This window comes from Podarcis melisellensis (assembly GCF_964234715.1).
Source record: "Podarcis melisellensis genome assembly, chromosome: 2".
Lineage (NCBI taxonomy): Eukaryota > Metazoa > Chordata > Lepidosauria > Squamata > Lacertidae > Podarcis > Podarcis melisellensis.
Genome location: NC_138529.1, coordinates 13,759,661 through 13,783,432, shown reverse-complemented (window position 1 = coordinate 13,783,432; position 23,772 = coordinate 13,759,661). Strand labels below are relative to the sequence as shown.

At 44.9% G+C, this 23,772-nt stretch overlaps 1 protein-coding gene and 1 long non-coding RNA gene across 4 annotated transcripts; one reads left to right on the top strand and one right to left on the bottom strand.

The window, feature by feature from the left end:
- Positions 1-1,466: 1,466 nt before the first annotated feature.
- Positions 1,467-20,678, bottom strand: IL23A (interleukin 23 subunit alpha). 2 transcript variants are annotated; one of them, XM_081899038.1, is made up of 4 exons: positions 19,450-20,678; positions 12,276-12,359; positions 6,973-7,098; positions 1,467-1,967 (listed from the first exon to the last, which is right to left on the bottom strand). In XM_081899038.1, the coding sequence occupies exons 1-4, from the start codon at positions 19,633-19,635 to the stop codon at positions 1,803-1,805; spliced, it is 561 nt and encodes a 186-aa protein (XP_081755164.1). In that variant the 5' UTR covers positions 19,636-20,678; the 3' UTR covers positions 1,467-1,802. The 2 variants fall into 2 exon arrangements, with proteins under 2 accessions (XP_081755164.1, XP_081755165.1); XM_081899039.1 differs by lacking the exon at positions 19,450-20,678 and adding an exon at positions 13,724-14,087.
- LOC309363041 lies at positions 15,971-23,270 on the top strand. Of its 2 annotated transcripts, none has more exons than XR_014165185.1 (3): positions 15,971-16,358; positions 18,355-18,486; positions 22,656-23,270. It is a non-coding gene; the product is annotated as an uncharacterized lncRNA (long non-coding RNA). The 2 variants fall into 2 exon arrangements; XR_014165186.1 differs by lacking the exon at positions 22,656-23,270 and adding an exon at positions 19,229-20,419.
- Positions 23,271-23,772: the final 502 nt, after the last annotated feature.

Here is a 23,772-nt window from a genome sequence, read left to right as displayed (position 1 = left end):
TGAGGCCTTTTAACCCTTTTTTACTTGTGCAAGCCTACATTCCCCACAATGCCCTTGAGCCTCTCCCGAAACAGTCTGGAGGTGTCCTTAATTGCTCCTCACATTTTCCTCACTTCTGACCGGGTAGGGAAAGGTGGCTTTAATTACAGTGGTACCTCGGGTTAAGTACTTAATTTGTTCTGGAGGTCTGTACTTAACCTGAAACTGTTCTTAACCTGAAGCACCACTTTAGCTAATGGGGCCTCCTACTGCTGCCGCACCGCCAGAGCACAATTTCTGTTCTCATCCTGAAGCAAAGTTCTTAACCTGAAGCGCTATTTGTGGGTTAGCGGAGTCTGTAACATGAAGCATATGTAACTTGAAGCATATGTAACCCAAGGTACCACTGTACTGGTTTTGTCGCATCGTGTAATCCCTGCCCCTTTAAAAACAACAATCAAATAATAATAATAATAATAATAATAATAATAATAATAATAATAATAATAATAATAATAATTTATTATTTATACCCCGCCCATCTGGCTGAGTTTCCCCAGCCACTCTGGGCGGCTCCCAATCAAGTGTTAAAAACAGTACAGCATTACATATTAAAAACTTCCCTGAACAGGGCTGCCTTAAGATGTCTTCTGAATGTCAGGTAATTGTTTATCTCTTTGACATCTGCTGGAAGGAATGTTCCACAGGGCGGGCGCCACTACCGAGAAGGCCCTCTGTCTGGTTCCCTGTAGCCTCACTTCTTGCAGCGAGGGAACCACCAGAAGGCCCTCGGCACTGGATCTCAGTGTCCGGGCAGAACGATGGGGGTGGAGACGCTCCTTCAGATATACTGGACCGAGGCCATTTAGGGCTTTAAAGGTCAGCACCAACACTTTGAATCGTGCTCGGAAACGTACTGGGAGCAGTGGTATTTTGCTATTTAAAAATGAAAGGGGGCATGGGAATAAAAGAGGAAAAGCTGCCACACAGCTACAGTTGTTCTCTGGATGTTGGGGCATATTATTGGCCCACAATGAAATTCAGGGAGGGCCAGAGGCACTGCCAGTAAGAGGAGCAGGAACATACCCCAGGAGAAATAGAAGACAGAAAGAAAAAGGGATATTACTGCAGGGGCACCTTGGCTAGGCTTGATGGTTCACCTTTCTCTCTCCCTGTAACCTTCTCTTCCCTCTTTTCTGCAAATGCAATGCCGAGCCTTTTGCACACAGAGGACTAATTTTAAAAATAGCTTTTAATGGAGTAAGTCATACAAAATGTGTGCAACATTCATACCCCCCCAAACAAATCATCCCTCAAAATGGAATGAATAAAACAGCATTCAAACAAACAAATAAAAACGTGAAAATGTGGAAGATATTCAACAAACCCCTCCCCTTTTTAAAAAAAACATTTTAAAAGTTGGCACATGGATCCTCCCCACATTAAAATAATAATAATAAATAATAATAATAATAATAATAAATTGATAATAAAAAATAACAACAATAATAACAGCAACATATTTCTACCCGCCTATCTGGGCAGCTTCCAACAAAAGAATAAAAATACATTAAAACACCAGTCATTACAAACTTCCCTAAACAAATCTTGGCCCCTTCGTCTTATCAACCCGGTTTCTTACTAGCAGGGGATTGGGGCCGGTGTTTAAATAAATAAATAAATACATTAAATAAAAATGTTAAATAAAAGCACGACGGCACGTGTGCTATCAATAAATTAAGTACGTCGATTAAATACAATGAAAAGCGTACGACTTGGACGCACAAATCCACCCTTCTGCGTTGGGCTTCCCTCCTCCGATCTTAGTTTGCATTCCTGGCTAACGCTGCGCAATGGGAAATGACTCTTGCCACCACGACGGCGAAGGACTGCAGGCGAAGCAGGATGGGGTCCTGCAAGGCTTGCTTCTCCCATTCTGACGAAATGGGAGGGAGGCCTGGGCTGCTGCTTTCCATATTTCCTCCAACCTGTAGGAGAGAAAAGTATCAGGGTTAAGAACGCAGGAAAGAGCCCTGCTGTTGAATCAAGGGGAAACAGGCCAGCATCCTGTTTAGGGCTGGGCGATAAACTTGTTTTCATCAACGCGATATATCGCCCGCTAAACATCGCTATATATCAATATATCAAGATATCTTAAATAAATATGGGACTAGGTTGGCTTCATGTGTTTTTCTTGCATCGTGATCTTTGCATAGCTCGCGTACATCATGATTCGTGTTCTATTGTCAGGTCAAAAATGGTGAAACCGGTATCACGATACAGGTTTCAGATGGATTGAGTAAATAGGATAATGGTACAAAACCAAATTTATAGTAAGTCAAATAATATGGAGAAAGTAAAGTTTAAGCGCGTGTTTAAGGAATTTAAATCAGGAATGCAAGGGGAAGATCAGAGCGCTTGACAAATTGAATCACAAGTGGATATACAAAGCAAGCATTAGTTAAAGAATGAATAATTGTTAATTTTCATTTTGCCTATAATATCTAATATCTATTGTATACTTCTGTTATAAAGTTTTCAATCAATAAAGCACTCAAAAGCAAAAAAACAAAAACAAACCGGTATGGAACAATATATTGCTGCGCCCTAATCCTGTTCTCTCACTTCCATACAAGTATGGAATACTTTTCTTTCCATACAAGTATGATACTTTTCTTTATCATACAAGTATGATACTTTTCTTTCCATACAAGTATGGAAGTGAGAGCTGGACCATAAAGAAGGCTGATCGCCGAAGAATTGATGCTTTTGAATTATGGTGCTGGAGGAGACTCTTGAGAGTCCCATGGACTGTAAGAAGATCAAACCTATCTATTCTGAAGGAAATCAGCCCTGAGTGCTCACTGGAAGGACAGATCGTGAAGCAGAGACAGATCGTGAAGCTGAATACTTTGGCCACCTCATGAGAAGAGAAAACTCCCTGGAAAAGACCCTGATGTTGGGAAAGATGGAGGGCACAAGGAGAAGGCGACGACAGAGGACGAGATGGTTGGACAGTGTTTTCTCGAAGCTACTAGCATGAGTTTGACCAAACTGCGGGAGGCAGTGGAAGACAGGAGTGCCTGGCGTGCTCTGGTCCATGGGGTCACAAAGAGTCGGACGCGACTAAACGACTAAACAACAACAACAATCCTGTTCTCACAATGGCCTGCCAAGTGGTCCTGGGAAGCCAGTAGGTGCAAAAACGCTTTCCCCCCTACTGTGATCTTCAGAAGCTAGTACTGTATATAAAAGCACACTGCCTTTGACACAAAGTGGTACCTAGTCATCTGGGTCAGTAGCCTTATCCTCCCAAAGGGTTAAATACGCTTCCAGCCCAGGTGGCTAGTTCTGTAACAATGCCTCTGCCCTTATCCCACAATATATAAGCTTAGAAAGACACGTGACCAGTGTTACTGAGAAAACAAACCAACCCTGGTTATTTCATGATCGCTATTGCAGGACTGCTGTTTTGCCAGATCGTTTTTTGATCGCTGACAATTCAGCAAGGATGTGATTTGTTGGGTGGGCGGCTCCCCAGGCAATTGGATCCAGGGGGATATTGCACACTTTATAATTTGTAGGTGATGCAGCACATTTTGGCATGTATGTGAAGGAAGTACATAACCCAGAGAGCATTTGCATAGCGAGTTTCAGTTCAGCTGCACAACACTCTGTATCTTACCAGCTATAGCAATAAAACACACAATACGATATGCAAAAAATAAAGATAAAAAAGTCAATTATATAAAATATGTTTTGTGGGGGTTCGGATCAATAGTCAAATAGTAGATCTTATTCTAATTGCCCCAGCTAAAAAACCTTGCAACCTTTGCTGTCACCTGCTCATCTTGATCTGCCAAGAGAAAGGACACTGTGGCAATGGCTGGGTGACCCAGAATGGACAATAAAAGAGGGGTGATAACCTCATTTCTCAAGTCTTTATAAAAAGTGCAAGTCAAAAGGACATACACCACCGATTCGGTACTGCCATCTCCACAGGGACATAGTCGTTTTTCGTGTGGAATTTGTTGGAATTGTCCCTCAAGTACAGCCAAAGGCGGTATATTCAATCTTGCAAGAGTAAAAGCGTGTCTATATTTTAGAATTGCTAAATTATGCAGCTAGGGTGCCAAAGACTCGAGGTGGGTGGGTGGAAAATAGTCATACCACGGGCAAAATTTCATTATTGTGGCCAGACTGGTCTGTCAGCTGCGCAACACTGCAAAAGTGAATCACGGCAAGTGGAATTCGGGGATTTTACTGGTCCCGAGCGCTTTCCCTGGGAGAACTCGCGCTTTATAGCTGAATTGGAGCAAATGGCAACCTGCAGAAAACCTAATTGCTGTTTGCTCCAATTCAGCGGTAGAATGTGGGCTTACCTGGGGAAAGCTCTGGGACAAAAATAAGTGATTAGAGACAGACCTGGAAAACCCGAGCCTGTGCCTAGAAAGGCAAAGCGAAGGTAAGTAGGGATGAGAGCTCTGTGTTCCTTCACTTTCACTGCCAGCTGTAGGCTGCCTACACATCTGGTTTCTGTCTCTGCAGCCACTTGAGGGCGCTATGTCATCTTTCCAGCTCCCCTAAAGGAAGACTGCTGTTCAGCGGGATTCCTGGGTTTTAAGTATGTCCATTGAGATCCAACCACCCCCTAGCACGGAGGAAGTGAGCAGCCAGAAGCCAGGGATTTATTGCCTTACTTGGAGCACTTTAATGCAGTTAGATGGCACCAATCTAAATCTCTGGTCCCATGCTTGAGGTTGAATCCTGACAAGACAGAAGTACTGCTTTTTGGGGACAGGAGGAAGGCAGGTGTGGAAGACTCCCTGGTCCTGAATGGGGTAACACTGCCCCTGTGTGCAGCATGGGAGTCATTCTGGACTCACAGCTGTCCATGGAGGCACAGGTCAATTCTGTGTCCAGGGCAGCTGTTTATCAGCTCCATCTGGTACGCAGGCTGAAACCCTACCTGCCCGCGGACTGTCTCGCCAGAGTGGTGCATGCTCTGGTTATCTCTCACTTGGACTACTGCAATGCGCTCTATGTGGGGCTACCTTTGAAGGCGACCCGAGATCATATAACACCAGTCTTGAAAGACCTACACTGGCTCCCAGTACATTTCCGAGCACAATTCAAAGTGTTGGTGCTGACCTTTAAAGCCCTAAACGGCCTTGGTCCTGTATACCTGAAGGAGCGTCTCTACCCCCATCGTTCTACCCGGACACTGAGGTCCAGCACCGAGGGCCTTCTGGCGGTTCCCTCACTGCGAGAAGCCAAGTTACAGGGAACCAGGCAGAGGGCCTTCTCGGTAGTGGCACCCTCCCTGTGGAATGCCCACCCACCAGATGTCAAAGAGAACAACTACTACCAGACTTTTAGAAGACATCTGAAGGCAGCCCTGTGTAGGGAAGCTTTTAATGTTTAATAGGTTATTGTATTTTAGTGTTTTGTTGGAAGCCATCCAGAGTGGCTTGGGGGAGCCAGCCAGATGGGCGGGGTATAAATAAATTATTATTATTATTATTATTAAATAGAGACAGTGTGCGGGCATCTGTGGGTGACATATATTTTTGTGATTATGGGGGGGGGGTGTTAACTGTTAAAAAATTTTAAAACTCTCTTTTAAATTGTTGTAACTTGCCCTGGGATGAAGGGCCTGGTAATAAATTTCAAAGAATCGTAGGGTGGGAAGGGACCCCAAGGGTCATCTAGTCCAACCCCCAGCGATGCAGGAATCTCAACTAAATCATACATGACAGGTGGCCATCCGACCTCTGCTTAAAAGCCTCCATGGAAGGAGAGTCCATGACCTCTCAAGGGAGACTGTTCCACTGTTGAACAGCTCTTACTGTCGGAAAGTTTTTCCTGATGCTTTGTCGGAATCTCCTTTCTTGGAACTTGAAGTCCCTGGTTCGAGTCCTACCCTCCAGAGCAGCATTTAAGATGATGATGATGACGGCCTCGGTCCTGTATAACTGAAGGAGCGTCTCCACCCCATCGTTCAGCCCAGACACTGAGGTCCAGCTCTGAGGGCCTTCTGGCAGTTCCCTCATTGCGAGAAGTGAGGTTACAGGGAACCAGACAGAGGGCCTTCTTGGTAGTGGCACCCACCCTGTGGAACACCCTCCCTTCAGATGTGAAGGAAATAAGCAGCTATCCTATCTTTAAAAGACATCTGAAGGCAGCCCTGTTTAGGGAAGTTTTTAATATTTAATGCTGTATTGTTTTTAACACTCGATTGGGAGCCGCCCAGAGTGGCTGGGGAAACTCAGCCAGATGGGCGGGGTATAAATAATAAATTATTATTACAGTGGTACCTCGGGTTAACTACTTAACCTGAAACTGTTCTTAACCTGAAGCACCACTTTAGCTAATGGGGCCTCCTGCCGCGACGATTTCTCTTCTCATCCTGAAGCAAAGTACTTAACCCGAGGTACTATTTCTGGGTTAGCGGAGTCTGTAACCTGAAGCGTATGTAACCCAAGGTACCACTGTATTATTATTATTATTATTGCTGTTGTTGTTGTTGTTACTACTATTACTATTATTATGTTGATACAACAGCACATACAACCATATGCAGCCGGTCTGTGCAGAGCCTCCAATGTAGAGGGAATGCAGACGTAACAATCCATTTGCAAATGCATTTGGGAACTTTGGGGACTCTTGCATAGCAGAACAAGACTGCACCTTTGGTTGCGCTTTCCTAGCGTAGCTAGACTCAGATGTGCCTTCCTCACAACTCCTGCATCCTTCTATATTATCTCCCTTTCCACTTCCTTCACCAACTGATTAGCTCACTGGTCTTCTAGAATTGTGCAGTACGGCAGTGACGTTAGCATGGTTGCTTTAAAAACAAAAATCCATCTCATGTCTGCATGCCTTTGCACGGTTTGTTTCATTGACTCTTTCAATGTGCCTCTGACCTTCATGCATGATCCTGAGGCCTCCCTGTGGCCAAACCCACTCAACCCCTATAAAACATGTACCCACCTTTGAAACGAGTTGCAATAGTTTATACAGGGTGTTTTTGAGCTCGGTGTTTGACGTCGGGGGGAAAACGTGCACCAGAAGTTCATGATAATGGTGAAGGCCTTGGTGGATTTTTCCCAGGCAGCCCTAGGAAGGAGAGTAGAAACTTATTTTATTTTGCTAGTTTACAGACAGGCTCAGGCTACAGCGTTGGTTGCAAAACTGCTGAGAGTCACATGTAAGAGTCACAAAACTGCTGAGAGTCATACCCTTTGCTCTTGAAATTCTGCTCTCTAATTTGATGTTATGAGACCAGCCTAAAGGCTCCTGCAGGGTTTTAACCACTTCTCTTGTAGCAATTCTATGTCAGGAGCTCGTCCTACACTCAAGTAGGACCCTGATAGAGACACATGCCCGACTGACATGTTCTCTCCCTCCTGGTCGTTCGTTCTGGAGCTTCAAAAGCTTTCTTCAGCCCAAACATCACAGCGACCGATGCCAACAGACATCGGCACACTTAGGGATTGGCAGAATCTTCGCAGTTGCCTAACAGACCTCATCAACTCAGCATTTTGGCTAATCTACTTTATTTATATATAAACACATATGGAGCACTGCAACATGGCTCCCTCTCTCTCTAGCATCAGACAGCAAAAAAGAAAAAGAAGAAAGGACAATAGTCCCATTTCACGGAACACAGTAAGACAAACATCCTGTCTTCGTCACTTCCCACTCTGTGGAGTCAAAACATACACCGTCATGTGATAGGCAAAAATCCCATGACTGTAATCATGGAGAAGGAATTCTAACATTCTAATGCATGGTGCTAGATGCTGTAAACTTAGTAATTGTGTTCTTTTTATTTTGCTGCTTTTCTTTCTTGCACTGTAATTAATTTCATTTGCTTTTCACAGAATTAACGTAGCAATGCAATAAAATGCAATTCCAGAATATCGTCACTTGACGATACTGGAAACGTTAACTAATATACGAGCAGGAATTACCAAAGGGAGAGCTGATGGATACGGATAAAAGAAAAAACAAAAGCAAATTAAAGATAACTATGACATAAAATCAGCAATAAGGGGTAATTAATTATCCAAGAAGGGGGTGGGAAATCTTTTTCTTTCTTTTTTAAAGTGGTATAAAATTTGCTTAATCTGCTATGGATTTGTTAAAAATTTGGAAAACCAATAAAAAAATAACTGGCAAGAAAAATACAAGGCAAGAAATAAAAGCAGTGGAAGAAATAATACAAATTTAATAAATAAAAATGACAACAAAAGCAGCAATTAAAAAGCAATGTGGCTCTGCTGTGGACCACCTGAAGGAAGCTTATAGTCCGCAGGCCATGGTTTAGGAACCAGGCCTTCCAGTGCCAGAACCGAAAACACACTCAACACTTCGCTCATCCCTTAGGTTTGTAAGAAAGAGTTTGGATAATTATATAGTGTGTGGTATAACAACTTTCTTTCTGCCTTCAGGGAACCATTTCCACATCTAAGTGCTTGCCAAGGAAACTCGTGAGTGTCTGCTGTGGAACTTCCTGTTTGTTGCTAAGCTTCGTGGAACGAGTTCCAATACACGTTATTGGTTTGGAAGAGGGCACTGTGTCAAGCTTCTTGGGTCTTCTCCATGTTACCACAGGGAATGACCGTGACTTCAGGGAAACACCCAACGCATATTGCGTTGGAACGTCCGTTGTCTTCCAGCGAGTTCTATTCCCAGTTGACAAACTAATGCTATGCTTCCAGCCAGGGAACCCAACTTCACCCAGAATGCAGTTTTGATAGCATCCTAATTGAAACTGAGGGTGGTGGGGCGGGGAGATAAAAAAAATAGCTGCTGACTATTGACAACTTAGCCTGGTTGCCTTTGCCCTTAACCTGAAGCCAAATGTAAAATGCACACTAGAGGAAGCGACCAGGAATCCTTTTACAAATCTGTTGTTGTTGTTTAGTCGTGTCCAACTCTTCGTGACCCCCTGGACCAGAGCATGCCAGGCACTCCTGTCTTCCACCGCCTCCCGCAGTTTGGTCAAACTCATGCTGGTAGCTTCGAGAACACTGTCCAACCATCTCGTCCTCTGTCGTCCCCTTCTCCTTGTGCCCTCCATCTTTCCCAACATCAGGGTCTTTTCCAGGGAGTCTTCTCTTCTCATGAGGTGGCCACAGTATTGGAGCCTCAGCTTCACGATCTGTCCTTCCAGTGAGCACTCAGGGCTGATTTCCTTCAGAATGGATAGGTTTGATCTTCTTGAAGTCCATGGGACTCTCAAGAGTCTCCTCCAGCACCATAATTCAAAAGCATCAATTCTTTGGCGATCAGCCTTCTTTATGGTCCAGCTCTCACTTCCATACATCACTACTGGGAAAACCATGGCTTTAACTATACGGACCTTTGTTGGCAAGGTGATGTCTCTGCTTTTTAAACAAATCTGTTACGATATCTTTAATAAAACATTCTGCTCCCCTGTTCCGCTGCCCAAAAAATTCTGGGCATTGTCGATTACCCCTCAACAGAATTACAGTTCCCAGAAATTCTTAACAAACTACAGCACCCAGAAATCTTTGAGGAAAAGAATGTGGTTCAAATGTCCTTTAAAGGAATAGCGTGTACATAGCCTTAGTCTTTAAGGTGCCACAAGACTCCTGCTGTTTTTCAAGCAGAAACTAGCAAATTCAGGTTGTGCAGTTAAAGTGGATTTGGTGCTCTTGTGCAACAAACACACTCTTTTTGTGGTTAGGAACTTGACAGGAAAATGAAAGCTGAGCGTTAAATTCCTGGGAGGCAAGTTGGAATGAGTTGTCAATAAATGACAGACATTTATTAAATTCCATGCAAACTTTGTGCAAAGAAATCAGGACAACGCTCAGTAAACAGGCTGTCTAGAAGTGACTTTTGTTGTTTTTGAAACAATAGACTAATGCCCCTCTGGAAATAGATACAGACAGGCTTTCTTATTATTTTTTACTGACCATATTGTCTTTTAGATTAATTTGGGGGAAATTACCGGGGGTCTGCTGGTCAAATTATGAAATACATCTGTTCCATGCAGCAGTCTCCCTAGCCTCCTTCGGTGCCCTGTGCATTGGGGAATGCGTGGCGGCTGACTCATCTTCCCCTCATTCAGCCCTCACAGACTCGGACATTAAGTTCTCTAGGCCTACTCTGAAGGTCAGGATCCGGTCTTCAAAAACTGACCAATTAAGGAAAGGGGTCACCTTAACATTGGCCCCGGCAGAACAGGAGGGCCCGTGTCGGTGTCCGGACATGGGCCAGTTCCTCAGGGTACGTCCCAAACACAAGGGCCCTTTCCTTAAGCAGTCTTGCGTAAAGTTACAGTGGCCTGTGGCGGTGACCCCTGAAATACTTTGGGCACTCTTTTCATATTGGGGCTGCCACTTTAGCAGCAGACCAGACTCTGCCCGCATCAAGGAGCTGGGTCGCTGGCGTTCTGAGGCGTACAAGGGTTACATTCGTCCTGGCACGCCATCCTTGTTGTTTTGTCGTTTAGCCATGTCCGACTCTTCGTGACCCCCTGGACCAGAGCACGCCAGGCACTTCTGTCTTCCACTGCCTCCCACAGTTTGGTCAGACTCATGCTGGTAGCATTGAGAACACTGTCCAACCATCTCGTCCTCTGTCGTCCCCTTCTCCCTGTGCCCTCCATCTTTCCCAACATCAGGAGTCTTCTCTTCTCATGAGGTGGCCAAAGTATTGGAGCCTCAGCTTCACAATCTGTCCTTCTAGTGAGCACTCAGGGCTGGTTTCCTTCAGAATGGATAGGTTTGATCTTCTTGCAGTCCATGGGACTCTCAAGAGTCTCCTCCAGTACCAGAATTCAAAAGCATCAATTCTTCGGTGATCAGCCTTCTTTATGGTCCAGCTCTCACTTTCATACATCACTACTGGCTGCAATTTAGTTTTCTTGCAGGTCTGCCCAGCTTGAAGATATGGGTGGTGGGACATAGCATTGTTCATTGGGCAGCCTATGCATGACTGAGGCCGCAGCCTTGACATCCACCCCAAGGTACATGTCTATTGGATGGGCCGGCGGGGCATGTGTTGGTCCGCCTTGATGCCCATGCTGCTGAGGGCGGCAGCTGCACACGGACCACCAAAAGTTTTGGTTCTGCACCTTGGAGAGAACGACTTGGTGTGGGGGAAAGGCATTGCCCTGATCCTGGCCACCAGGGCAGACATCAAAAGCTTGCAGGCCATGTACCCGGCAATGACCATCTGCTAGTCCAATCTCCTCCCCCGCCTGCGCTGGAGAGCGGTTAACAGGCCCTCTCGCATCAATTATGCGGTGCAGGAAATCAACAGGGCCGTGTGCAACACCATGCGGCCAATTGGCAGACTCTCTATTCCATATCCCACCATCAGAGTGGAGAAGGGCGGGCTGTTTAGGGCTGATGGGGTGCATTTGATGCCCCTGGGAAATGAGCTTTGGCTGCAAGGCCTCAAAGATTGGGCGGACAGGTGTTTGTTCTTCAGCTGTGAGTTTCTTGGCGGCGAGGCCCCTTAGGGCCTCGGGTTGCGGTTTTTAGGCCTTGGCAAGGTATCCTTTAGGGACGCGGTTGGCGCTGTGGGTTAAACCACAGAGCCTAGGACTTGCCGATCAGAAAGTCGGCAGTTCGAATCTCCGCAACGGGGTGAGCTCCCGTTACTCGGTCCCTGCTCCTGCCAACCTAGCAGTTCGAAAGCACGTCAAAGTACAAGTAGATAAATCGGTACCACTCTGGCGGGAAGGTAAACGGCGTTTCCGTGTGCTGCTCTGGTTCGCCAGAAGTGGCTTGGTCATTCTGGCCACATGACCGGAAGCTGTACTCTGGCTCCCTCGACCAATAAAGCGAGATGAGCGCCGCAACCCCAGAGTCAGCCACAACTGGACCTAATGGCCAGGGGTCCCTTTACCTTTACCTATGGTATCCTTTAGTCTATTTTCAAGTTGGGGGGGAGGCATTTCATGCACCCCCACGCACTGGCATTTGCAGGGCCCGTTAAAGGGTTGATTGCGGGAGTCCCTGGCCCTAGAGCGGCAGCATGTAGGTCAAACTCCCGGCGGAGGTAAGGTGGGAGGGCATGTTGTGTAAGTTTGTCCTTTACAGTCCCCTCCCACTGCACCACATTGCCCTGCACATCCTCAGTCTCTGACGGGCTGAGAGGGTTACATGCCAAGGCCTATGCCAAATCTCCCACATTCTGAAGTTAAATAAAGTTGTGGCCAATTTGAACCCATACTTTGGTCTCTTGTCTCTCTCTTTGGGGGGTAGGCTACACAGACAGGGTTCAGCGCGTGTGCTCGCAAAAACACTTACCATTTTATTATTGTCCAACGAATCTGGATCACATTTGTCTCTGCATTCAATCCTTTGAGGAAGTGAAACACTCGTATTTGCCTCCTGGGGGGGTGATAAAGAGAAACTCGGTGTAAAGATGTATCTTTTTTTTAAAAAAAAAGATATTTATTGAAGTTTCAAAAATTATATAAAAACAAAACAATAATACAAACAAAACACAAACAAAAACAAGTATAATTTCAATCCCTTATTTTCTTACTTCCCCAACCTCCTCATACCTCCCCTTTCTGTATTCCAGTTTCTAATTATTAGTTCAGCAAATCCTCTCCCTTATTTTTCATTTGATTTTTAGCCTTTCTTTTCATTTTACTTAATCATTACAGCTGAAAACCACTTAATTTCTAAATCAACGCCATTCTAACATTCATTAATTTTGCAATGTTTCCTAAGATAATCCTTAAATTTCTTCCAATCTTCTTCCGCCATCTCTCTTCCCTGGTCTTGGATTCTGCCAGTCATTTCTGCCATTTCTGCCAGGTGATATAGTCTATCACCTTCATCTGCCATTCTTCCAAGGTGGGTAGATCTTGTGTCTTCCAATACTTCGTGATGAGTATTCTTGCTGCTGTTGTAGCATACATAAAGAATGTTCTATCCTTCTTTGGCACCAATTGGCCGACCATACCCAAGAGAAAGGCCTCTGGTTTCTTCAGGAAGGTATATTTAAATACCTTTTTCATTTCATTATATATCATGGTGTAAAGATGTATCTTGAGCAGGCCTGAAGCCCCACATCGGGTATTCCTCCTGCCTTGCGTTCCACCTTACAATCTCTCTTTCTCACCTCTGTTGTTTCATTCACCAACATCTCTCAGCTTTCAACGAAGATGGACCCAGATAATAGGGGCTCCCCCATTTAGCATCTCTGCTACCCAGTTACAACTGCTGCTTTTTGCATAGTATCTGAAATTATGGAGGGGCTGAGCCTGAAAGTGCAATTCAAGTAAACCCTACTGAACTTTGGTTCTGTTTTGAAATTATGCTGAACAGGTGATCATGCCCTAATAGATATAGGGTGGACGACCTCAGTACCGGAAACCAGGTACTCAGTACTCTGGGTCCTTCTTTCTGGTCCCTGGGATTTTCCCCAGATCACACACACCCTCCCATCCCACCAGCCCTGCTTTGCCATAGCTGTCAACCTTCCCTTTTTTGCGGGAAATTCCCTTATTCCAACGCCGTTTCCCACTGCTTCCTGCTATCCTAGATTGTTAGATATCCCGTAGACTGTCCCCCGAACAGGTGAGGCTCCTGATCCCTTATTCTCGAGGCTGCTGATCCCTTATTTTCAAATCTGAAAGTTGACAGCTATGTGCTTTGCACCTTGAGTACTTTTACCTGGATGATATGCGCCTTTTAGCTCAGATAATAAATAGCAGACAGTGTTGTGGGGCAGCAGCACTCACCTGGCCTCTGTTCAGTTGTGTTGCTGCTGCATACTGGGAGGTAGAGAGAGGTAGGGGTGAGATGGCAGAGAGGGTGGTGCCGCAGTGCAAATGCATCAGGGGGATCTGTTCCTGTACTCCTGCCAGTGTCTGTTTGCACCGTGCCAACCTTTCTGTTCCCCTTCTGCCTCCCAGTAAACAGCCACCACATGACCAGGGTCAGGTGAATGGCCTGTTCACCACACTGTCTCAGACCCTCCAAGTGTCCCTATTTTCCAGAGATAATCCCAGTTTTACAGAACCCGTCCCGGATTCTGATTTGATCCTGGAATGTTCTGCTTTCCCTTGGGACATCTCTATTTTCATCGGAGAAATGTTGAAGGGTATGGAGCCAATGGGATAAGTAACTATATAGAGCCTTTAAAAGATATCTGAAGGTATCCCTGTATAAGAAAGTTTTAAAACATGTTTTATATTTTTATACAAGTTGGAAGCCACCCAGAGTGGCTGGGGCAACCCAGTCAGATAGGCGGCATATAAATAATAAAATTATTATTATTATTAAGGAATATTTATTAAGGAATATTTTCACCGGAGAAATGTTGGAGGGTATGTTGTCTGCTCTTGCTGGTTGCCTGGAGAGAGGGTAATGAGGTGTTTGTGTGTGTAGAAACTAGCCTACTAGCCTCAGGTAATATATTCAGGTTGTTTGCTTGGCCCACCTTTGTCTCTGATCCCACCCACCATTGACATGAAGGTTGCTCAGAGAGGAATGCAGCTTACAAGCTAGAAAAGGTTTGCAGCAAGCATTTCCTGGGGTTTGAGAACGGTACCTGTCAACCTGTCACTTTCTTTATGTGTGTGTTTGCCAGATCATTCCCTGTTTGCCCCTAATATTGGAAACAGTCCAATGGATCTTAGCTACACATCTACACATAGCCGAGTGGGCATTTCAACCCTGGTCTCCCAGGTCCTAATCCGACTCTAACCTCTGCAACACACTCTCTAACGCTGATGGCAGCCCTTCTAGAGTCGCCTGGTTCTCCTTTGCATCTAGTTACTCGAGAGCAGGGGTGGCCAGGCTGCGGCCCTCCTGATATTGTTGACTTGGCCAGCAGTCAAGGACGATGGGAGTTGTACTGGCTTAGAGTGAGCAGATTAGAAACCACCCAAAGATATAAGTCCAAGCTCTAGATCATTATGGTTCGGCAGTCCACACTAAGGTCCAGTAAGGTTAAAACCATCTGAAGCATTAGGTTGCATCTGAGTGGTGGAATTTTAATTGTTAGACTCACAGGCTTCCTCAAATTCAGCCCTCCAGATGTTTCTTGGCCTACAACTCCCACAATCCCTAGCTAGCAGGACTAGTGGGCAGGGATGGTAGGAGTTGTAGTCGCAAAACATCTGGAGGGCCGAGTCTGAGGAAGCCTGTTTAGAGAATGGTAAAAGTATGGAGTTTCCGCTCACAATCATGTGAAATCGAGGACCAATTATGCTGCAATATTAGAATATTAAACGGGGGGAAACAAACAAACAGCAATTGCTTCACCTCACAAGGTTTCAAAACGAAGAGGAACGAGAGAGAATGCGAAACTTTTAAAACCACATGTGAGGAGGAGTTGCCGTTTTCAAAATGTGCTGGGTCAGACTTCACTGTTTATTCATCGCTGTGAAGAGAGCCGTGGGAAATGTTCCATGCAGTTGTTTGTGTAATTCTTAACTCCCTGCTAAATGTCACTGGGTAAAGATGCTAGCTTGTCATGCGACACAGTCAAGTACCTTGTGTCACATCCTACACAGTTGAATGTCTTGAGACTGACATGTGGCAAGGGTGGAGAAACTCAACAAGACAGGGATGCTATATATAACAAATGCTATATATAACAAATGCAAAGAAAACTGGTGTGCGGATGCGCCCTGCTTTATTTTATTTCACTGATTATTGAAAGGTATAAAAGCTGTCAAAACCCTTTGCTCAGGGCAGTTCCCTTCAGATTGGCTCTGGGGGTGCTGCCCTGCGGCAGCAGTAAATAAAGAGGGTATTTATGGCCTCGGCTATTATTTAAACCAATGTTTACCAAACTTGCATCATCAGCTGTTGTGGTGGTGGTTTTTTGGGACTACAACACCCATCATCCCTAGCTAGCAGGACCAGTCGTCAGGGATGATGGGAATTGTAGTCCCAAAACAGCTTGGCACCCCAAGTTTGGGAAACACTGGTTTAAACCTGGGGACAAACTGAGGGGAGTGGGCCTTTGAAAGGACAATTTAATACCAATAAATTCTGGAATGACTTTATAGGAGAATGTTGCTCATTAACCATTTTGTTGTCCTTCTTCTCTTTCTCCAATTGTGCCAGGGATGGACTTTGCTAATCTTTCGTAATATGGCGCCCTCTGCGAGGCCAAAATTTGGTGCCCACAAATGGATCTTCTCAATTATGGATCTTTCTCCATTTTTGTGCCCCCTCAACTTGTGGCATAACACCCTAAATCTGGCACTACTTGTCTACACCAGCGACTGCCAGTGCAGAGCCAGGGGGTGGTAGTGACTCTGGATTAAGGCTACAATCCTACGCGCATTTACCCAGGAATAACAGCAACTGAAAATAGTGGGACTTACTTTTGACTGAAGTAAACATGAATAGGATTGCACTGTAAGTAACATGGAACTTATGTATGTGGTCTGAAGATAAACACTACCTCTTGTCTCTCGTTAAAGTAGGGGTGTTAGTGGTCCTCCAACTATTATTGGACTCACAACTTCCAGTAGCCCCAGGCAACATGCCCAGTGATTAGGGTGATGTGAACTGGTGTACCAGTGGTAGAGATGGTTGAATCCATCTATTTCAGTTTTCCTTTTTCCCAGTCAGATTCAGTTCCCCAGAATTCCACAAACATCATCATCATCATGAAACTACACCAGCGTTTTAGCACTGATTCCTCCCAATAGACACATGCTTGTATGCAGTTTTGCCAAATACATCTTTTGCAGAACAATTTTGGAATGTTTCGAACTCCTTTTCAAGGGGACAAAGTCAGCCTAACATTGGGCACAATCTCGTTGGCTATCCCTTTATTTAGGGCTGTTTTTAGCTGAGCCTGTGTTTTAATGGTTTACGGCAGTAGTTTTCAACCTTTTCGAGTCCACAGCTCCCTTGACCAACTACAGTGGTACCTCAAGTTAATTCGTTCTGGAGGTCCATACTTAACCTGAAACTGTTCTTAACCTGAAGCACCACTTTAGCTAATGGGGCCTCCCGCTGCTGCTGCTGCTGCTGTGCTGCCGGAGCACAATTTCTGTTCTCATCCTGAAGCAAAGTTCTTAACCTGAAGCACTATTTCTGGGTTAGCGGAGTCTGTAACCTGAAGCGTATGTAACCTGAAGCGTATGTAACCCGAGGTACCACTGTACAGTTGTACCTTGGTTCACGAATCCCTTGCAACGCGGAACGTTTTGGCTCCCGAATTCCGCAAACCCGGAAGTGAGTGTTCCAGTTTGCAAACATTTTTTGGACGCCGAACGTCCGACGCGGCTTCCGAGTGAGTGCAGGAAGTTCCTGCAGACAATCCGAAGCCATGCCTTGGTTTTCAAACGTTTTCGGAAGTCGAAGAGACTTCTGGAACAGATTCTGTTTGAGAACCAAGGTACGACTGTACATTCTTTCTGCAGCACCCCTGTGGGGGTCAGGAACCCAGTCGTGTCACCCCTTGCCTGCAGAGCCAGCAGCCCCTCACCCTTTTTCAAACACCCTTGTGGAGTGTTCCCTCAGCCTCCTCTCTTCTCCCCTCTCCTTGGGAGTCCTCTGGGCAGCCGCTGCCCCTGGTCTCTGACCTGCCCCCCCCCCTCATCCCAAAGCGAGGTGCCTCCTCACACTGCCCCACAGGGGCCTGGCAAGCACCCCCTGGCCAGCCCCAGAGGCATCATTTGCCTGGGGAGCTTGTAGCCACGGAGGCTGCAACAAACAGCTGTGCAAGCCTTTGGGAGGCAGAGACAGGAGAGGGCATCAGAGGAGGGAGGGAAGGAAAGAGGGACAGAGGCCAGTGTTGCCCGTGGCACCCATGTCCACCATTCAAGGCACCCCAGGGTGCCACAGCACACTGGTTGAAAACCACCAGTTTACAGTGCTGCTGTTTTAGAATCGCATTCCTCCCCTTAAATTGTTTAATCTTCTGCCAAGAGGAATTAACCAGGTGCCTTCTGTGCCAACTTTTAAATGTGTGCAGAATATCTTTCTATTCTGCCAAGCCTATGCAGGCAATTAAGAATATTTCCTTCCACAGTGGTTAATGGATGTCTGTTTTTTGTTTTTCTTTTTTTATATGGATTTTGTTGTACATATTTAATATTTATTGCTACAAACCACTGACATACTTTTAATGATATAAATATTTTTATGAATAGAATAATAATAACTAAAACTAGTTTTATAGGAGTGCCCTGCCAGATTATGACAAATTTTCAGCAGCTGTATAAAATGACTATGTTTTACTGAAATGGATAGAACAGTTTTATGTATAAGCCACCTTATGAGGGTTTTCTCTGAAAGACAGTATGGGGGGGATTAAATAAATATAACTAAATATAAATGCAAAAGAGTGGCTCCACCACTAGGGATGGGGGAAGAAAGTCAATCTAGTTCTCATTTACAGGTGAATCTCCCTAATCTGCACTTTCTAAAACAATATGAAAACCAAAAGGCAGCCATCCTTTGAAATTCTTTGAACTTCTCCGAATTCTGCAATGCCAACATGGGCATAAAAATGCATATACTGAAGTAAAGTGTGAGTATAAATGCATAAAATGGTGAAAATAACTTATCGGAAATGCATCATATCATGGGAAATTGGTTTGCAGGTAATAATAATAATAATAATAATAATAATAATAATAATAATAATAAAATTATTTGTACCCTGCCTATCTGACTGGGTTGCCCCAGCTATTCTGGCAGCTTCCAACAAATATAAAAGCACAATAAAACATCAGACATTAAAAACTTCTCTAAACAAGGCTGCCTTCAGATGTCTTCTGAAATTTGTATTTACGTATCTCCTTGACATCTGATGGGAGGGCACTCTACAGGGTAGGAGCCACTACCAAGAAGGCCCTTTGCCTGGTTCCCTGTAACTTCATTCCATAGATATCAGTGCAAAATTGCATACAAAATGCTGGTTGCACTAAAATGCTGGTGGATTTTCATGAGGACTTTGAAAAAAACAAATTGCAAACTGAGGTGGAAATGTAGAGAACTGTACTTCATAATAAAAAATAAGGGAAGACACTGAGAAAAACTGAAATGGATAGATTTGGCCATTCATCTCCATCTCTAAACCGCAACCTTTCCCCTCTAGGTCACTTTTCTGTGAGGGATGCTCAATCATGAAATGCCCCACAAATGAACTTTTCTGAACCCTAAGCCAGTCTGGAGAACAGAACGGTTCTGCTTTCAGGCTAATTGTCAGTGTCCGTTCTTTGTTATCCTTTAATTCATTTCCCTACCAAACTCGCTCCTTTACATTCCAGCCCTCCACTGGCATGTGTCCCCAATGTTTGCCAATTCAGGACACCGTTTCATATGCATCTGACAAAGTGGTCCAGAAAAAGCATAGGCCATAATAAACCGGCCTTTAAAAGTGTCACGATGCAAACATCTTCGCTGTTGGAGCTCTGTCGCGATCCACGCTCCTCTTTGGAACCTCAGACCGCTTTGCTGAGCAAAAGCAGGGAATTCTATTTTTACTCACCACCACCACCTTCTCCTCTAGCCTCAGCTTCCACAACTCGCTGAGTATCTCCTGAGAGGCATCTTTGCAATCCTTCCAGGAAGGCATGTTTTCCCTGGGCAGCCTCATCCCCCTGGAAGCAGCAACCAGTAGCAGCAAGAAGCCCAGAAGACAGCTTGCCCTGAGGTTCCTTGAGTTGTTCTGCATCTCTGAGGAATTCAGATAGAGCCTGGGATGATTCACGAGGACTTGCCTTGAGACTGATTGTTTGAGGAACCAGGATCCCTCTATTTATATTCTCTGCCACAGGTTGACTCAGGCAAATAGTGGGGATTTCCCTTCTGGGCCTGACAGGTGGGGATTGTACTACAACTGCAGTGATGTCAGGGAGCAGAGCTAAGTCCAGCAGATCCCATTCATGGTGACAGTGACACTGCTAGGTCCACTGGAAGAAAAGCAGAAGTGATACCGTGGTCTGGGCACTCCAGTGTGGATTGTGGGTCACCTCAGAAGTTGGTTCATTTGCCTAATGGGTTCAGAGCGTAGGCATCTCCAAGCAGGGTGGGCAAAGCACAAAACTCCCTTTTTTCTCCCTACCTGCACACAGAAAATCCAAATCATACATCATCTAATACCTATGTCAGAAAATTATCCGGGAAGAGGAAACCAAGAAGCTGGTCTTCTATTTCCCCAGCTCCCACTAGTCCCTCAGCGCCCCTTTCTCCACCACACATACAAAACCCTCCTTTAAAAAAATAAACAAAAAATAAATAAAGCCCCTGTTATTTTCAAACCAGTCAAAAAAAAAATGACAGGCAATTGCAAATGTAATAACATTGCTGGTGATGTGAGCACATGACGTCATAGAAGCATCCAGATGCAGATCAATGTCAAACATGTCTTTTCACAAGTGGCCAGGCATGGTCAGTAATTGTTGTCTCTATCCCGATGTGTTGATGAATTGAATAAAGGAATAGCAAGCGGTGGAAAATTTTGTCTGTTTTTGTGGGTGCTTTTTGAAGTTGACAGGTTTATTCCTCAGCTGAAGTAACAGTCCAAACCTGACCATATTGTGAGTCGAGGGAATGATGCTCCCGCTCCTCCAGTGCGTTATCTCTAGATGCACTGGCAGTAAAAGATGAAGCAACAAGTCTTTAAAGACAACATCTTGGTTAGCATCTTAAATAAGTTCAATAGGGCTAAGGCTGGTGGCGTATTCAAAGGCTGATCTGTGAAAAAGGGTGGTTTCAGAAAATAAAATTGTCCCTAGGGCATGGCCACCACACGTGGAGATAAGTCCCAAGCTCGCCACAAGATCGTCAACAGTCTGGGGTGGCTTTTTTGGTGTACTTTCTGTAATCCTAATACCCTAGTCCTATCTCCTGCCTTTCACCAGTTTTTTTTTAAAAAAACAGAAGCCTACAAGCAGAGCAATAAACACAATAACAGAGTTGCCCGTTCAAATGTTCACTCTGGTTGCATCCAGATGACTTTTCGTTGAGCATTTTCCCTGATTTGTTTGCAGGAAGGTTAGACGATTTTTGCTATTTATTGAGCACACATTCTGCTTTGTTTTCAGGAAGCTTAGATGGTGCCAATATTTTTCTACACTTTCCAGTGCATTCACCTTCACTTTCCTTATTGCAAAAAGTCCAGAGAGAGGGGCTGTTGTGCAAGAGCAGTTATCACCTGAATTTTCCAATATGTGAATTGAATTCTACATGAAAATAGTGACAATGTGGAAGCTCCCTCTGTTATTGGCTGAGTGGTTTGTTTGCCACTGTTGACAGAAGTACTGTTTTCATCCCAGAGCTCTGGATAGCTTCTCTTTTCCTTTCAATTTTCGGTGTTCAAGCCTAAAGGGTTTAAAGTTTAGCAGTATCATATTGAATTAAGCCCAGAAATTAACTAAAAATGAATGGGAAGAAGAGCAATATAAGACAATGGAGCAGCTGAAGTTTCTGAACTGTGTTCAATGGCAGCCCAAGGGAAGAACATTATAGTTGTCAAATTAAGAATTCAAAATTCAAATGAGGACCTCAAGTGAAGTTACAGGGAACCTGGCCGAGGGCCTTCTGAAGAAGCATCTCCACCCCCATTGCTCAGCTTAGACACTGAGGTCCAGCTCCAAGGATCACTGCGAGAAGTGATGTTACAGGGAACCAGGCAGAGGGCCTTCTCAGTAGTGGCACCTGTCCTATGGAATGCCCTCCCATCAGATATCAAGGAAATGAACAACTATCTGACTTTTAGAAGACCCCTGAAGGCAGCCCTGTAGCAGGAAATTTAAAATGTTTGATGTTTTATTGCAGGCATGTCCAACAGGTAGATTGTGAACTACCGGTAGATCACTCAATGTCTGTGGTAGATCACTGGTAGATCAGTGGCTCCCCCCAAAGAAGCTAAAAAACTTTGGCTCCCCTAAAAAAAGCTCAACATATTTTCCTGCACCCCTAAAATGACCTGAACCACCAAAAGGCCCACAGGGCTTTCCTTCCTAAAAAAAAGTTCAACGTCGCTTTCCTCTTCCCTAAAGAAGCTCAACAACTTTGACCTCTACCCCCAAAAGGGGGTAGATCACTGCCAGTTTTTAACTCTGTGAGTAGATCACACTCTCTTGGAAGTTTGCCATCCCTGTTATTTATATTTTTAATATTTTGTTGGAAGCCACCCAGAGTGGCTGGGGAAACCCAGCCAGATGGGCGGGGTATTAATAATAATAAGAATAATAATAATAGCATTGGCTTCCACATTTCTGCTTGCACCTAACCCAGATCAGTTTATTAATCCATACATATAGCATTGACATTGTGCTTGGCACTGTACAGCAGTGTTCTTCAACCTTGGATCCCTAGATGTTTGATCACAACTCTCATCATTCCCAGCCAACTTAGACAAGGGTCAGGAGTGATGGAAGTTGTAGCTCAACAGCATCTAAGAGAACAGTGCTGTAAAGTGAAATGGCCCATGTTTAAATGCTTCACAATATACATTGGAGGAGAGGGGGATAGATAGAGAGATTAGCAATAGTGGAAAGGGTTTCAGGGGGCAGGAGTTGGCTTCACCTGTTGAGCAGCAGCCTGAACGAGTGGAAGGTGAAGTGACTCCACCTACTGCTGATCAGCTTTCATGCTTCTGATAAGAACCAGCTGGTTCCAGCCTTCTTAAGCAGGGTTTCCAGCTTCAGTCAGTTGCTGGAAACATTAACATTTGTTGTTCCTGACCAGGTCTTGCTGCTTCTTGCTTCTCGTGACCTTGGACCCTCAGCTTTCTTGACCCCCGGATCGTCTGACTACGTAAACTGAGGTAACTCCTGACCTTAGGACTGGATTGTACAAACAAACTCTACAAACACCAAACACTGTTGTTAGAACAGAAAGGGGTCAAACCATCACAAGAGGTGTTGAAATTTTGGGAGGTTGGACAGTTACAATGGAATGGTCTTGGTGGTGGGGTGCACATTTTAATTCCTATTTATTTATGATGATTAAAAGGTAAAGGGATCCCTGACCATTAGGTCCAGTCGTGGCAGACTCTGGGGTTGCGGTGTTCATCTCGCTTTATTGGTCGAGGGAGCCAGAGTACAGCTTCCGGGTCATGTGGCCAGAATGACCAAGCCACTTCTGGCGAACCAGAGCAGCACACGGAAACGCCGTTTACCTTCCCGCCAGAGTGGTACCGATTTATCTACTTGTACTTTGACGTGCTTTCGAACTGCTAGGTTGGCAGGAGCAGGATTGAGCAACGGGAGTTCACCCCGTCTCGGGGATTCGAACTGCTGACCTTCTGATCGGCAAGTCCTAGGCTCTGTGGTTTAACCCACAGCGCCACCCGCGTCCCTCATTTATGATTATTGCTTTGTTGAAATAAAATAGTAATTATCTCCCTCCACTGAGCTCTGCTGTGGCTGGCAACACATGCCTCTGACAAAGAGGCATGGGAGAATTAGGGTAGAAAACTACATTTAAGGCGAGGGACAGGAGAAAATTGATTCAAGTATGCATTGTGTAGAGAAAGTGGGTCACGGTATGATCCTATGTATGTTGACTCGGGAGTTAAGTTGCACTGTATTCGGTCGTATTTTCTCTGTTGTACCTGTGCATAGGATTGCAACCTAAATAGATGTTTTGCCTCCCTCCATCGTACTAGAGCTCAGTGAAATTTATTAGCAGTAGATACAGGACAGAGGAAAGATGGTAGCCATTGGCTTAGCAGGATTCACAAGGTGTTTAAATTAATCTGAAGAAGAAGAGGAGGAGTTTGGATTTGATATCCTGCCTTTCACTCCCCTTCAGGAGTCTCAAAGCGGCTAACATTCTCCTTTCCCTTCCTCCCCCACAACAA

Bases quoted from the DNA above. Each gene is read 5' to 3' on its own strand.
- IL23A (XM_081899038.1), bottom strand. From the start codon at position 19,635: ATGCAGAACAACTCAAGGAACCTCAGGGCAAGCTGTCTTCTGGGCTTC. The intron at 12,360-19,449 runs GTGAGTAAAAAT...TCACCCCCCCAG, and splicing joins TAGAGGAGAAGGTGGTGGTG to GAGGCAAATACGAGTGTTTC. The intron at 7,099-12,275 runs GTAAGTGTTTTT...TCTCCTTCCTAG, and splicing joins CGTTGGACAATAATAAAATG to GGCTGCCTGGGAAAAATCCA.